The 16,766-nt window shown below is 40.4% G+C and overlaps 1 protein-coding gene across 3 annotated transcripts in view; it reads right to left on the bottom strand.

Moving 5' to 3' along the window:
- USH1C (USH1 protein network component harmonin) overlaps nucleotides 1-16,766 on the bottom strand; it is a 60,568-nt gene that overhangs the window by 31,072 nt on the left and 12,730 nt on the right. For all 3 annotated transcript variants that reach the window (XM_023506230.2, XM_023506229.2, XM_023506228.2), the window contains exons 3-14: nucleotides 16,500-16,643; nucleotides 16,160-16,298; nucleotides 12,546-12,654; nucleotides 12,399-12,423; nucleotides 11,988-12,045; nucleotides 11,388-11,482; nucleotides 10,519-10,603; nucleotides 9,370-9,429; nucleotides 8,739-8,795; nucleotides 5,784-5,926; nucleotides 3,785-3,850; nucleotides 234-358 (exon numbers count right to left, since the gene is read on the bottom strand). In XM_023506230.2, the coding sequence (XP_023361998.1) occupies nucleotides 234-358; nucleotides 3,785-3,850; nucleotides 5,784-5,926; nucleotides 8,739-8,795; nucleotides 9,370-9,429; nucleotides 10,519-10,603; nucleotides 11,388-11,482; nucleotides 11,988-12,045; nucleotides 12,399-12,423; nucleotides 12,546-12,654; nucleotides 16,160-16,298; nucleotides 16,500-16,643 (1,106 nt within the window). The remainder of the gene's footprint in view (nucleotides 1-233; nucleotides 359-3,784; nucleotides 3,851-5,783; nucleotides 5,927-8,738; nucleotides 8,796-9,369; nucleotides 9,430-10,518; nucleotides 10,604-11,387; nucleotides 11,483-11,987; nucleotides 12,046-12,398; nucleotides 12,424-12,545; nucleotides 12,655-16,159; nucleotides 16,299-16,499; nucleotides 16,644-16,766) is intronic.

The raw sequence follows: 16,766 nt of genomic DNA, 5'->3' as shown, positions 1-16,766 counted from the left end.
TCCAGGCTTCAGGCATGTTGTCTACCCACACACTAGGTTTGCTTCAGTATCTGGGAGAAGAAACCTGGAGAATGACTGAGAAGTCTCCAGACATCAGTGAGTGAAGCTACAGCATCACTGTTCCAAGGGACTCTCTTAAGTCTTTCTTGGGAACGTGTGAGACAGATGGACTCTCCTACTCCCTCCCTACTATGTTCCCCATGCCGTCTCCTCAAGCTTTCCTCATTACTTACATTTTGGCTTGCGTGGTGGTGGCGTGTGCACCTCAGCTGTGATGGTTTTGGGCATTAGCAGCTGGCCCTTCGACCCCCATTCTTCTTCCCATTGCTTCTTGAACCTTTCTTCATCTTCTGTGATCCTAAAGGACCAAGAAAACCATTCTGTGTGACATGGGCAAAGTGACAGTCTCCCTCATCTCCTGCCAGTCTGTGCACAGTCAATGGACTCTGCTCTTTGGGAACTGTTGTGACCAAAACCCCACCATGATATGTCAGGGTTAGAAACACAGCTTCAAGGATCCAATCTAACTCAACCTCCATTTATCAAGCCCTACTGTGTGCCATGACAGGCAGGGTAAAATGGAGGATAAATTAAGCAATGGAGCCAGAAGATTTGGATTCAAGTTCCACCATTGATACACAGTAAATCCTAGACAACTTAATCCTTTAGTTCCCCCAAGGCAACCCTCTAAGATTATAAATTTCTTTTTTTTTGTTCCCTATTGCCTTTATTTATTTATTTTTGCTCAATAGTATTTTATTTCTCCAAATATATGTAAAGATAGTTTTCAAGATTCATTTATGTGAGACTTAGTGTTTCAACTTTTTCTCCCTTCCTCCTTTTTTCTCTCCTTTCCCTAAGAGAGCAAGAAATCTGATATAAGTTAAACATATACAATTCTTTTAAACATATTTCCATATTTGTCAGTGGCAAAGAAAAATCAGATGAAAAAGGAAAAAAAACACAATAAATATAATAAAGAAAAAGCAAACAAAAAAGTAAAAATATTATGCTTTGATCCACATGTATTCTCCATAGTTCTCTCTGGATGTAGATGACATTTTCTAAGATTATAAGTTTCAGATAAAGTGGTATGCTTCCTTGATAGATAGAGGTCCTTCATTTGAGGCTCCCATAATAATAGAATCAAAACTTCAGTCTTTATTTCTAACTTCTTCTGTCTTAGGCACTTAGGGCATGGGAGAATACAAAGATAAGTATTACTACTACAAACAATAACAATCATAATCACTTTAAGTTTTGAAAAGCACTTTACAAATATTATCTCATTTTATCTTCACAACAATCCAGAGAAATAGGTACAATTATTCTCATTTTATGGATGAGGTCTCATTTGAACCCAGGTCCTTGGACTTTACAGAGTACCATGTTACCCTCAGACATTTTCTGACAGTTCTTGAAACTGAGAGAGATTAAGTAACTTGTCCAGTGGCACACAGGTACTGAGTGTCTGAGGTAGAACTTGATCTTAGGTCTTCCTGGCTTTGTGTCTAGCACCCTATCCCCTATTTTAAGTAGCTCACATTTTACTGATTGAGAAGTTACGTTCTATTTAAGAAGACATGTTTCAGGAACACATTATTGCAGAATTTACTTATCTGTACCCAGGTTGAATCCATTTGGAAGAAAGTAATCACTCTGAGGGTAGGGGCTATTTTTGTATTTGCAGATTTATCACCTGCTACAGTATGTGGCACAGAGTGGGAATTTTGAATAAAAGTCTGTTGAATTGAATTGAATTCCCTGTGGCAGCCATATTTTTTGGATTGCTCTAGGCCAGTGGTTCTCAAAGTATGGTCTAGAGAATCCTGGGGATCTCTGAAACCTTTTTAGAGGGTCTACAAATTCAAAAATAGTTTTTATTTCCAAAATGGTAAATGTCTACAAATATAATCCAGATAAACAAAAACTCTTTGGAGAGATCTTCAATAATTTTTAATAGCAGAAAGATACAGAAAACAAAAGTTTGAGAACCACTGTTCTAGGCATTCTTGGTACTGAATTTAAAAAAAATTCAGTAGCATTTTATTTTCTCCAAATACATAGAAAGATAGTTTTCAACATTCATTTTTGAAAGACTTTTGTGTTCTAATTTTTTATCTCTCCCTCTCTTCCTAGCCCCTCCCCAAGACAGCAAGCAATCTGATATAGGTTAAATATGTGCATCTTTTAAACATATTTCCATATTTGTCACGTCGTGGCACTGAATTTTGATAGACAACTGTGGCTGCATGGTGTGGTGGAAAGGATATCGGACTGGGAATTGAGAGAGACTTGGACTTTCTTTCCAGTTTTGTCATTCATTGCATGACATCAGACATTTCCCCATCTGGATCTCATTTTTCCCATTTGTAAAATGGAAGAGTTAACTAGCAGATCTGCAAGATTTTTTCAGCTTCAAATTTGGGACACATGCTAATGAGGGATGTGGGGTTTAAACACAAAGGAACTGGCCTACTGAAGCATGTTCTAATAAGCTACATGGTAATAAGATCCAAATCTGGGAAGAACTGCAAAGTGACAATATCACATAAGTTGCTTTTAGGAGGTGACACATTTTCTTTTTGGGAGGGAGGCAGTAATTCTAACTCTTCCATCTCTAAATTTAAATCTGAAGCTTAATGCCTTTAGGAACCAACCCCTTTCCAAGTTAGCAAGAGTGAATGGGAGGTTCTTTTGCCCAATCAAATTGTTAGTGTATCTGTGATTCTGTGAAAAGAGATAAAATTAATTACTTCTTGCTTTTGGGGATCCCCCATTCTAACTTGAGGATACTTTCCCCTACCCCCAATGCTGAGATCAGAAGTACTGTCAGACTAGGACATGGTGGAGATAGTCTAAAACCCAATGCCTTAAAACCCCAAAGTACAACATGCACCATGTTCGCAGTTCTACTTGTAAGTGGCAGGTTTGGGAACACAGGGGAACAGGGTGAGTTATGGTGCTTGAATTAAGTCCCCATCCCACTGCACACCATGACTCTCTAACCATACCCAGGTGAACAGCATCCAGGACAGTCCTCAGAACAGTCAGGCCATAGGTGGCCAGTACATCCGCCCCTAATATACAATAACTCACCTCCCCATTCTTAGAGGAGCAACTTTTAGATGTTTTCCTCCATTCTCCAGAGTTACGGTCAGCAATTCTGTCTCAGTTGTCCCAGAGAGAACAGGAAATAGCAGCTTGGACTGAACATCCTTTTGAGGGCACCAGGTAAGCCTGGTTGATTCCCCAGCAACTATTGGTTCAATCCCAATCACATTTCTTGTGACTGACAATACAACCAACATGAACTAAGGGAAATGTTTGGCTAATGGCTGACTGGAAGTTCCACATAAATAGATCCTGCTTTCAGCTTCCCTAATCTGGGATGATTCTGAACCAAGCAACATTTCTTCACTGGGTCCATTATCCAGTTAGTGGTAACCACGTAGGCAAATCATGTTCCAAAATAGCTTCGCCAGACTAGGTTAAAATGGGAGATAGGACCTCATGGGCCATCTAGTAAAACTTTTTTTTTTTATTTTTCAGATAAAAAAACTGAGGTCCAGAGTGGGTAAATGTAGTGAGAGGTAGAATCTGAACTCACATCCCATGAATCTAAGCTCAAAGTTCTTTCCACCACATAACACTGATTAATCAAGAGTTTCAGGGACCCCTTTGGGGCCAGTCATGCTTCCAAGCCAGATGCTTATTGAGACTATTTTCCTTCCTTCACACAGGGTCATATAACACACATATGGAAAAAGCCAAAGGAACTCACTGCTCTATCTCTTTCCGATATCTCTCGTTCTCTTCTGCAGCCTTCTGAGCAATTTCCTTCTTCCTCCTGAAAAACAAGCCCAGGTTGGCATTTTAGAACACCTTATGTTGCTCTAATTCTCTTCTCTCAAGGTTTCCCTCTGGGGATCCTCTGGGCAGAAGCAGGCTTTGGAGCTGCTGGAAGGCAGACAACTTTACAAATAAGAAAAATAAATGAACTGTCATATATGAAAATGAGTGGGTTTTGGTCCCATCACTTGAGACCCAAGGAGGGGGTCTTATGGGTCTAGTGTGGGAGCGGGGAGATAGGAAATAGCTTTCTGACTATTCTCTGCAGTAAAGAGCTCAATTCATGGCTGAAGCAAATAGAGATGCCTGGGATCTTGGCTAGAGGTTCATTCAAGGAGGCTAAAATCTCCTTCCTGAGATGTTCTTCTCTTCATGGTCTGGGTCTTTATGCCCGTGGGAAAGCAGAGAGATAGACCAAAGCTTCTTAAATTGTGGTTAGGACCCCTCATAATTGAATGTGAGGGGAATGAAATTATGATTAATTGTATGGTAAATGTTTGATTTTTATACCTATTTTATACATCTATATATCTGGGGTTGTGTAAAAATTTCTCAGGTGAAAATGGTTCATGAGGTGAAAAATTTAAGAAGCCCTGGATTAGAAATCACTCTCTTTCTTGATCATTGACAAACCAATCACCATTAACCAAGAGAGATGTTTGAGTAATATCTGGATATTCCTCCACATCACCCAAGAGAGATGTTTGACTAAAATCTGGATATTCTTTATCATGAACCCTTTCTCCAAAGGAACCTAATGTCTCCAGATTAAGTTTCTAATAGTTTCTAATAAGTTTCTTTTGGAAGAAGGGAGAGGAATATTTTGTTTTCTTTTTATATTTCTAGGGCTTTGCACAGTACAACATAGTAGGTACTTAATAAGGACTTTAATAAGTGCTTAATTCATTGTTGATTGAATAAGGCAGATCCATTTTTTGATTGACATTAGACCTGCAGAGGGTAGTGTAATAATCTGGAGATTTAAATTAATAAAGAAAAGAAAGTCAAATAACTCAGGGAAAAGAAATTTTAGCCTGTGATTGTAAGTAATAGAACTACTTGAAAAGGGAAGAATAGGCTGATTTCCAAACAGTCAAAGGATATGAGAAGACAATTATTTCTTAAAAGAAGAAGTCCAAGTAATCTACAACCATATGAAAAAATGTGTCAGATAACTAATAATTCAAGAAATGCATATTAAAGCACTTCTGAGGTTATATCTTACACTAATCAATTTGGCAAGGTTGACAAAAAAGGAAAATAACAAATGCTGATGAGGTTGTAGGAAAACAGACCCAGTGATGCACTGTTGATGGATCTGTGAATCGGTCCAGTCATTCTGGAGAGCAATTTGGAACTATGCCCCCCAAATTACTGAACTGTGCATACCTTTTCATCCAGCAATATTATTGCTAAGTTTATACACCAAAGGCATCAAGGAAGAAGGAAAAGAACTCTATGGGTAAAAAAAAATTATAACATCTCTTTTGGTGATGGAAAAGAACTGGAAACTAGAGGGATGTCAACCAACTAGGGAATGACTGTTCAAATGAATGAAATATGAATGGAATAGAACATGACTGTATTCTAAGAAATGATAAAGGGAATGGTCAGAAAAACCCCAACAACCTGAAAAGACTTGTATGAACTAAGCAGTACAATATTTGTACAATTGTATTTGTACAATAAAAACATTGTAGAAATGAACAATTTTGGAAGAACACTGATTGACACAATGATCAAAAGTGACTCCAAGAACTGACGGTGAAGGATTCTGAACCTCTGGAGGAGGCTATGGACTAAAAGTACCAATGGGGGATTTATTTTGCTTAAGTTGGAATATTTGTTAGCTAGGGTGGGGTGGATGGCTAAAGAAAAGAGAAGTACATAGCAAAAGCCCATGTTTTTGTCCCTGGGCCCTCAGTTCTCACTGTCTCTCTTTCTCCTGCTGCTCTTGGAGGATTTTATTGGACTCCATTGCCAAACGCTTCTGTAGCATTAGCTCCTGCCGATCCAACTCCCGCTGCCGCACTTCTGCCTGTCGCTCCCGCTCCGTCATGAAGAGCTCCCGGCCCTTTTGGTGTAAGGAGAAATTAGTTCAATTCCACGGTGATCTGAATGCCTTTCTATGTTCCCAATTCCCATGGGCATTCATGCTACCCCTTTTTTCCTTCTTTGAAATCTTATCGTTGACCCAAATCCAGGGGATAGGGAGGGACATAAAGGTAGATTTAAGTCTTTGGGCCATGGAGTTGTGATCAGTTTTATGTATTCCTGACTCATCAGTACCTTTTCCCTAAAACCTGATCTTCCTAACTTCCCCATCTCTAAATGATATTGCCATCTTTCTAGTTACCAACACTTAAAACAGTGGAGTCTTATTTGATTTCTCTTCCTCCTTCAGATTTTTTTTATTCTTTATCCGATCTGATTCTAAACTCTTGCCATTGGTTCACATCTATTCCCTTTCCTCTCCTCTCCCCTGCTACCACCTACTTCATGATTTCATTATTTCTAGGCTCTGACTATTTTAATAGTCTCCTAACTGGGCTTTCTGCCTTTAGGTACTCTCCTTTCAATCCAGCCACACGGTGGCAGAATTTTAGCTGTGTTCTGAGCATTAAGATTTATAAATGACCAAGTTTGACCCTCTGATATAATGTAAGCTTGAAAGCAAGACTATTCGTTTCTGTCTTGGTATCCTCATTACCTAGCATGGCATTTGGCATATAGTAGGTGCTTAATAAATGCTTGTTGATTGATTCAAATTCAACAATATTTATTAATTGTCTGCTGTGTTTATGCCTGTTATGTTGGATATTGGGGATATAAAAATAGCTGTGATTCAGACTCTGCTCACCAAGGACTTAAAAGCTTAAGGGATGAAAGGCATGGATACAAACTATTATGATACAGAAGAAAAAGAGATGAGTACAACAAAAGGCTAGTCAAATGTGATGAGAAATATGAAGAAGGAGAGATTATTTTTACTTAGAGGGGGAAGAGAGAGTCTGGGAGATCTCCTTCAAGAAGGGGCTGGTATCTGAATTGGTTCTTGAAATAAGGCAAGGACTTTAAATGATTGAGATTCAAGGAGGCATGTAGGATTTCATGAGCAAAATCATGGAGTTGGGAGAAAGACAAGAATAGGGAAAAAGAGAAGAGAGCCAAACTTGCTCAGAACATACAGTTTGAAAGGAGATAAAATTGGAGAGATGGGTGTGAGTCAGAATGTAGAGACAGAACTCTAAGATCAGGATTTTACTCTAGTTGGTGGGCAATGGGGAGCCACTGAAATTCAGTAGATCACTACAGTGCATTAAGAGAATTACTTTGGCTAAAGTTGAGAAGGATGGTTTGCACAGGGGATGAACTAGAAGCAAAAGACTGGATAGGATACAGTTTCATTAGTTGAAGTGAGAAAAGGAGTTTTATTTAATAAGGATGATTATGGTTGAAGCTTAGGGAAGAGGAATTATGTGATGGATATTTTAGAAGCATAATTCATAGGATTAATTCATTGGATTCATAGGATTGGACAATTTATTGAATATGAGGGATGAGAGAAGAAAAAGATACAAATGATACCAACATTCTAAACCTGCAAGACTAGAAAAATGGTAGTACCATTAGCAGAAACGGGGAAGTTAGGAGAAAGGTTTTGTAAATATGATGAGATAAGTGTGGGATATATTGAATTTGGGGTACTAGCATGACCTCCAGATGAATGAATGAATGTTGATATATCCAATTAGGTAGTTGAACTGAAGGTCTGGGAAAAGTAGAAGTAAAGATCTAGATAGGCATGTTTTATAGAAGTGACCATTGAAGCATATGAGATTACCCAGGGAAATAGTGAAGAAAATGAAGAAAAGAAGACCCAGGATAGAATCATGGGGGAATGTCAAAGTATTTTTTTCTCAGAGATTTTCAGGGACTCCCCATTGCCTATTGAATAAATTATAAATTCCTGATACTGGTATTCAAGATAATGCATCATCTAGTTCCAGTCTTATTTTGTCTTAGTCTTTCCTTTTTTGTTTCCTTTTTTTGTTGGGGTTAAGTGGTTCACACAGCTTGTAAGTGTGGAGTATCTGAGTCTGGTCCTCCTGACCCCAGGTTGGTGCCATCTTGATGCCTCTTATCTTACTCTTTTTATATTCCTCATGTTTCGGCTAAATTAGAAGACTCAATATTCCCTGATCAAGACCTGCCTCTCCCATACTTTGCTGCATTTGGATCCAGCATCCCACTCCTCACAAGCAGACTTTCTCCACATCTCCTTCCTGGTGATCACCTTCTCTTGCTTCAAGCACAGCTGCCATCTCTTCCATAAAGTCTTTCCCCATTTTCCTATATTAGAGGGGATTCTCTTGTCTTACTGCCATGAGTCTCTCAGCCTAGTTTGATCTCTACTTTCTTAACTTTATTAATACTTAATACTTTCTTAACTTTATTATAGATATTCATGCACACATTTCTTCCCTCCTTAGACTAGACAATAAGCCATTTCAAGACAGGGACCCAATGGCCTTTTTATCACTAGTGCCTAGTACCTAGGAGATACTTAAGAAATATTGGCTATTGATGACAAATTTTCTCCTCTGACAATTGAGATTCTATTCACCCCAGGTTAATGAGCCTTCCAATTGGTCATTGTGGGAGAACATTGTGCCTTTGCCCCCTCTCAATGCAGATCATATTTAGGTGTGGGATGGAAGGGCAAAGGGAAAGGCATCCTTCCCAAACTTTAAGTAAGTTCTATTGGGAATTTTTTCCCGAGCAGTCCTTTCAAGTCAGACAGTTTCCCAATAGTTACACCATGAGGGACGTGGGGCTCCAGAGAAGGACCAAGCATGGGGAACATTGGGTCATTTTTGACTTACAGCTCCAGCTACAATGGAGATGGTCAGGCTTCGACTACTTTTTAGCACGTTCACAGCCTGCAAAGATAGAAGTATGGTCAGCTAAAGTCTAGTAAAGCAGCTTTCCCTATTAGAGGCAAGGAACAGGGGAAGGAAGGACAAGGATTACAGAGGTCTGAAGACAATTTCAGAGAGAGAGAGACTCCTCTGGCAAATGAATCTCACTCCTTTTTTTTGTTTTTTTTTGTTTTATTAGCTTTAAAAATGATGTGTAGTATTTATTAGTTTTCAGGGGGAAACTGAGCAATGTGAAATGGAAATTCATGTTTTTATAATGAATCCTCTTTGCATGTGGTGCTATGTACATGGAATTTTTTAAAAGATTTTTTTGTATTTAAGTTCAAAATGAATAAATTTTAAAAAAATGTTTACAGCTGTTTTTGAAATGGCAAAGAATGAGAATCTGAGATGGTACCGATAAAATTGAAGAGTTATTGAACAAGCTGAGATACACACATAAAGATATATATATGTACACACATATATACACATATGTATATATGTCTTTGTGTATAATATATGTATATAGATATAGATAAAGATATATAGATGGAGAGATGCATATACATTATGAAATACTCTTGAATCTCACCTCTTTGTGATCCATGTTGGTGAAGTCAATACCATTTACTTCGACAATCTGGTCTCCTGTCTTGGGAAATAACGAAGCATAATCACTGTGAGGGTCAATAGTATAAAGAAAAGCATGCTGGGTTCAGTATAAGGACCTGGATTCAAATCCTAACTACCAGAGTGAGTCAGTGTAAATCTCTGAGTATCCTTTGTAAAATGAGATGATTGGACAAGATGGTCCCTATAGAGTCTGTTAATTCTGGATCCTGTGATCCTGTGTCATTTGTAAACTTTAAAATCTTCTTATTTGGTCAATTTCAGATGCTCAGAAAATGGACTTGGTGGTGACAACATAAAAGCTAATTCTCCTTATTGTATCTTGAGCATCAGGAAGAAGCTTTCTTGAAGACTTGAGATTTTAGTTCAATGCCCTTCACTTCCTCCTTGGTTCCAGAGAGAAATGGAGGTGATCTCCAAAATACCTCTTCCAATTACTCATTCATATATCAGATTCTGAAATTAGAAATTCAGTTATTTGGCTTAAGATTATGTCCCCTTTTGACTTTGCTAAGTTCCTTAATTTAGGTGCCAAGCTTTACAGGTGCAAACTTGTAATTGAGGTACCATCAGGTGGTGATGGTGTTCATGTCAAGACTCTTAGTATTCTTTAATTAAAGTAATTCTTTTTTTCTTTTTTTTCCTGAGGCAATTGGGGTTCAGTAACTTGCCCAGGATCACACAGCCAGGAAATGTTAAGTATCTGAGGCCAGATTTTAACTCAGGTCCTCTTGACTTCAGGGCTGGTGCTCTATCCACTGCACCACTTACCTGGCCCTAATCAAAGTAATTTCAAGACATTCCTGTTTAACATGAAAACACCTTCGGTAGATAGTATTTGGTCCCTGCCTAGCCCATATACTTCAAGGTGACTGAGATGTCTACATTTCCTCCCCAAGGTCAGACTGTGAATGGGTAAAGGTAAAAATACTTACTGGGTGTCCAAGGGAAGAAAAGGCACTATCGAATTGGGAAAAGACTATGACAGAAAGGGGTTGGAAGAGAACAATTTTGTCATATTCAAAGTTTTATGGAGGTCAGTCATGGAGATGTTGGACCTAAGTGCAGAAAGCAGGGCTGGGGATGCTCGGGGTAGGGTGCAACTGCTCACCTCTAGTCCAACCTCTGCAGAGAGGGAGCCTGGCTTCACGTTGCTGATGAAGATGCCTGGCTTCTGGGTGGGACCACTTGAAATGCTGGCACAAACAGATCAGAAGGGCAGGATGAGAGCTGGGTCATCTCCTCTAGATAGTCCTGCCTTTTCTCTATCCAGGCTAACCCTCTAGTCACCGATCAGGCTCATTTCTTAATATTCTCAGGAATGATCAGCATCAGCTACCTCTGGGATAATCATTTGATTGTTAGTCTGCCGACTTCATGTAAATTAAACACATAGATTACCTCCTATGCATCTGTAAACCTACCACAGTACTTAGTATAGCATTCTGTACAAAGCAGGTAATTTGTGTGTGTGTGTGTGTGTGTGTGTGTGAAAGAGAGAGAGAGAAAGAGAAAGAGACAGAGACAGAGAGAAAAAGAGACAGAGAGAGAGAGAAAGAAAGAGAGAGAAAGAAAGAGAAAGAAAGAGAGAGATAGAAAGAGAGAGAGAGACAGAGACACAGAAACAGAGAGAAGGGAAGGGGGATGGCATATCGCCATCCTTTTTTATTTGAAAAGCAGTTACCAGAATATGATCTTTGCCAAACGGTTCACCTTTCCAGGGCTTCATTTATTCACATATAATGAATAATGCTTGTACTATCCACCTCACAGGATCAGCACAAGGAAAGTCCCGACAAGCCTGAACAGTTACATAAATGTGCCACTATTATTAATAGAAAGTTCTGTATAGATTTGAATTGCTCATCTTGGTGTTTAGGCAAAACAGTAAGAGCTAATGAGAGAGCAGACTTGTGTGGGGGACAGAGTGATAAAATGGAATCCTCACCTAAAAATATGGTCCGTGTGACTACTACCCACCTGCATCCCAAGCCTCGAGAACCAACCAGGCTGATGAAAATTTTCTTTTCTCTGTTTTCTCGACTCCCAAGAGAGGGCACAACACCCCTCCCACCCTGTAACAATAGAAAGAAATGGGATATGGGATACTGGACCTGTGCCATGCAAATGACCTCATAGGACAAAGGCAGAGTCATTTCTGGAAGCTAGCAAGAGGTCCTTGCGTCTCTTCTCTGAAGAAAATAATAAATGCTTTCTTATCTATCTATCTATCTATCTGTACATACATTCTCTTCTGAGTCTATAACTGAGCTATATTGCCTACTCTACAGACGCATTAATTTGATTAGGGACCAAATTGTAGTCTGGACAGAAGGTTCCCATAAGGTGGGAACAACTTATCCAAGTTGGGGTACACAAGGAATAAATCTTCCCCAACTTTACCTAGTTCCTGGTCCCTGGGGCTCAGGTCCAATAAATGTACTCTCCAGTCCAATAAAAAGGACTAGAAAAGAATAAAGGAGCCCATTTCAGGCCAAATCACTCTCTAGTCAATCATGACCTATGTTAGGATATCCCTGCCTTAGACCCTATTTTAAGGGGAGGCATTATACTTCTTACCCCTGATTCTGCCACAAACTGGTCCACAAACTGCCATTTGAGAGACTCGTCGGGAGAGCTGAGGGGCAGAACAAACATGATGATTAGGCATCTGCTGCCAGCATGTACCCACTCCTGGGTCACCCTGGCCCCACATCTGGATACCTCATAGTCCACAGGTTATCTCTGAGGGAAGGGGATGGTAGTGGAGCTGGTTATGTAGCTATCAAACCAATTCAGAATAGAAACATCCTCCCTTGCCCCCAATATTTCCTATGGGACAGTGTCAAAAAGCTAAAGGCCACACTAAATGCAAGAACTGGGGGGTGAATAAATGTCCCTGGACAATTGAGAGTAGGGACTGGAGGCCTGAGGCGGATCAGAGATAGGAGAGCAGGAGACAGAACAATGCGAGGCTGGTCCTTCACTCACTTTTTCACAGGGATCATTCCAATGTCTGTAGGGGGAAAAATAAGAATAAGGAAAACAATGATCCTCCCCATCTCCCTCCCTGCCTCCTCACGGCCCAATCACTAAGATGCTGTCCCTCTCCCCAGTTCCAGCACTGACTGTACTCACGCCTCACTTTGATGGACACAGTCTTCTTGGTTCGGATAAGGTTGATGATTTCCTCATGGGTACAGGAGGATATGGAGTATCCATTGATCCGGACGATCTCATCACCAAGCTTGGCGGGAGAGAAGGGGAAGACGATGGATTTGGGAACCACTTTAAAAGGGATTTGTGGGAAGGCCAGGGGATGTGCCATAGTGGGTCTCATAGGATCATTCTGTGGAAGGAGCTCATCTATGACATAACGCAGCCTGATCTTGTAGCAGTGAATGCCTTATGCTCAAAGAACCAAATTACACTGAATAGTGCCTCTGTATGTTAAGGAAGGCTGATAATTCAATTTATCATCAAATTGACAAAGTCCAGCACTGGAAGGGACCTTGAAACACCATCATATGGTCCTAATTCACTGTATTCCCCAAACTATCCTGTAAACTAATCTTGCTTTTAAAAATCCTTCCAGGGGCAACTAGGTAGCACAGTGGATGGAGCACCAGCCCTGAAGTCAGGAAGACCTGAATTCAAATCTGATCTCAGACACTTAATACTTCCTAGCTGTGTGACCTTGGGCAAGTCATTCAATTGCCTCAGTAAAAAACAAAAACATCCTTTCAGCTTTTCCACTCTTCCCAAAGAAGAAATTTCCTTAGTCTCTATCAACTTAATTTATTAAGTATCTTCCATATTCCAGGCATTATACTAGACCCTGAAGACAAAGACAAGAGTATCAGCCTCAAGAAGCTTACATTCTATTGGTTACATCTGATGGTTAGACCAATGGTTATACTGGATTTACAAACGGTAGCATCTTAGAAACATGGTATGGGAAACTATATCAGGAATAATAATATCAACATGACTTTTTTCAATTAAAATTTTTAGATCAATGTTTTTTGTTGACATCTTTTTTATATCACTTGCATTTCCCAATTCACCAATTAACTACTACCTACGTACCAGGCATTTGTGTTGAGTAATGATAATACAAAGATAAAAATGGAACTCCTCCCTATCTTCCAGGAGTTTATATTCTATATGAGAAGACACATATGTGACCATTTTCCCTTCTACTTATAAGGAATACAATATTATTGTATTCTTATCAATGAATATATCAGTTTCCAGTTCGGGTCTAAACTAAATGTGAGAAGGGATTGGAAATCTCTCCTTAAACTCCCTAAAAGTATTCTCAATGCCTCAGGGTAGGAGCTGTTAGAAGGCACACAAGGATTGCTGACTCCAGATTAATGAAAAGGCTGAAAATTCAATTTATCATCAAATTGACAAAGCCCAGCACTGGAAGGGACCTTGAAACATCATCACATGGTCCTAATTCACTGTATTTTAGAAGGATGATCCTCAAGCCACCTCAGATAGAGAAGCTAATCTTACTTAATTTAAACATTGAATGTTTCAACTCAGGATTTTTAACCTAAAGAAGAAACGATTTGGAGGAGAAATGATATATTTTCAAGTATCTAAAGGGAAGTTATGGAAAAGAGATTAGGCTTGTTTGCTTTAAGACCAGAGAACAGCACTCATAATAACAGAGAGAAGATACAGGGAGCTGAATTCTGGCTCAAATTAAGGGGAAACTACCTAACAATTAACTATTTGCAACCAGAACAGACTATTCCAGGAAGCAATAGTTCCCAGAACTCATTAAGTCATCAAGCCTGATTTTCCCATATTATCCTTAAAATATAGTTCCACCACCTCCTTTTTGATGTGGACCATTTCATGTCCATTTTCTTGTTTTCAGGACCCTTCTAGTGGCCTTGAGCTGTGCTCTCCAGCTCTCCTGACTCCTGACTTTTCAGAGAAGAGGATTCCTAAAGAACCTGAGAGTTGCTGGTTCAGCTAATACAGCCTTGAAGATGCCTAAATTTTTTCTTGGGTGATGAATGGGGCAGGAATGAGGAAATACAATTGGCATCAAGCCTGGCGTGCCCTTATTCTCTCTGGGGAACCATAAAGAAATTAAGTTACCAGTCCTAGATCACTCAATAAACTAGAATTGTTTGTGATAGGGATACTTGAAGGATGCTGAGAGGTGGTGTAGATTGAGTAGTAAGAAGGCTGACTATGGACCTAGAAGACCACAGTAGAAGATAACTTACCCATTTTTTATGGGTAAAGTTACTTAATCTTCCTAGACTTCAGTTCTTTCATTTGTAAAATGAAGGGATCAGCCTAGATCATTAAAATCAGCTTTGGGCCTATGATCCTATTATCCCTACATTAATATATAGTGATGTTCCTAAAAATCACCATGGAGAAACAGTCTCTGGTGGATCCATGGGAAACAGAGAACAGAAGGGCTGAGCCCTGCAAGCTTGCTCAAATACAACCTCCCAGGAAGAATTGGACAAAACTCAATATCACTTCAAGGGGATGAACTTGTTACTTATCCGAGAAGTCTCTGCTACAGCCTCTAGCTGAGTGTTGAGTTCACTGGTTCCCCTACACTTGACCCAGAAACATGAATACCCAGCAGGCTGAAACTCACATTTTCCAAACTCCCATTGAGTTCTCCTCTGCCCTTTCCCAAAGGAAACTTAGTCCAGGATCCCCAGCCAGACTGACTCTCACGCTATCCCCCCACCCGTGCCAGCTCGGGTTTCTAGATTAATTTTCTCTTGTACTTACTCTCATACACCCTGGGAAAAGCTCTTTGAAGAAATGCCTCAGATATGAATATCTGAGAGAGCAGGACAAAGAGAGATGGAACATACTAGTTCATGAAAGGCCTCGAGCTTGCCAATTAATAAGCAGAAAGACATCAAGGACAGTCGAAACTCAAGAGTTTCAGCCTCATGTCCCTCCCAATGCTTCAAATGTCTGATGAGTAATTACCCTGGGAAAAGAGCTTAGTATGGAAATCAAGGGGGCCCTGGGTGATGTTATGATAGCAACTTATTATGTCTTTTCTCAGACCACATTTCTGGGCTAGAAAATGTGCTGGGATGTAGGGAAATAATGCAGGGGGTGAAATTTCAGAAGCTGCTGGCTTTACGATGAGACAGCGATTTAGAACAAAGCGCCGTCTGTCAGCTCCAGGCTCTCACTCTGGGCTCCACGGTATCCTGTGCCATCTGGTTTGTGAGCCACATGAAGCCCCTGCTTCAGCAGGCCTGCCAGGGGCCTTTAGATATTACTCAAAAACTCTCCAGAGCCTAGGAGGAAGTCTGGGGGTCTCTTTTGTTTTTAGGCACTAAGTACAAGCTCTGTGAGGAACAAAGCTCAGAGCTCCATCCATACCTGGGAGGGCTCCATTTGGAGCAGCCATGAAAGGTGGGCCAGTCCCTCACAGACTCTACAGTCACTGCCTCCAGCCCTCCGTTGCACCATCCAGCCTTATGACACTTATGAAGAACAACACCGATTTCTGATTCCGGATGAGCCAGCTGAATTGTTTTAAAATAATGACCCTAGCAGGGGATGAATTAATTCTGAGCTCCCTTCTTCAGAGCGGGAAAGGGTCAGCTCAGAGCTGTACCCAAGGATTCAGTCAGAGGCTAAATTCAAACTCAGAACTTGTTGGATTTTAATAGTCCTGAACAAATAGATAGTTGGGAAGTTCTAGGGTCCGCCACTTACCAGGGTCTCCCCTTACTCACCTGGAGCCCAACGTTGTCTGTTTGTCCTCCTTTGATGAGATGGGATATGAAAAGGCCACAGCCAAATTCCAGGCCTCCACGTACACTAATGCCCAGACCTTCAGGATGTGTTCGGTCTAAACGTACTTCTTTTAGCTTCCTATTGGAGAAGACAAAGATGTTCAGCCTGCACTCCATAAATGGAGATCCTGAATACAGCCTCCCCTTTCTTTTCCAGCAAATGTAGCTACTTTTCATATCCATCTATTGAGAAGACCCCTTGGTTTCCATGACTGAGCCCCTGTCCCACTGGGCTCCTACATCACCCTACCTTGCCTACCTTCCTCAATTCTGTCCCCACCTGGAACGCCTGGGTGTCAGCTGGTCATATTCCACCTGGTGCTTCAGTGGGATCAGAGGCCGGACGGCATCAAACAGGGGCAGGCGACTGGGTTCGTTGATCACTAACTTCAGGTCTCCCACCAGCACAGAGACATCCATGGTCCTTAAAAAAGATGCAAGAGTAGAGCATTTATTGGGTTCTCTCTTTTGAACAATGGGGATATAAATGCAAGAAGCTCACATTCTGATAGCAGAAGACAATGCGTGCTGGGGAAAAGTGGCCAGG

This window comes from Sarcophilus harrisii, chromosome 6 (genome assembly GCF_902635505.1).
Source record: "Sarcophilus harrisii chromosome 6, mSarHar1.11, whole genome shotgun sequence".
NCBI classification, from domain to species: Eukaryota; Metazoa; Chordata; class Mammalia; order Dasyuromorphia; family Dasyuridae; genus Sarcophilus; species Sarcophilus harrisii.
Note: the sequence above shows the minus strand (reverse complement) of the source record. Positions and strands in the feature narration are given on the sequence as shown.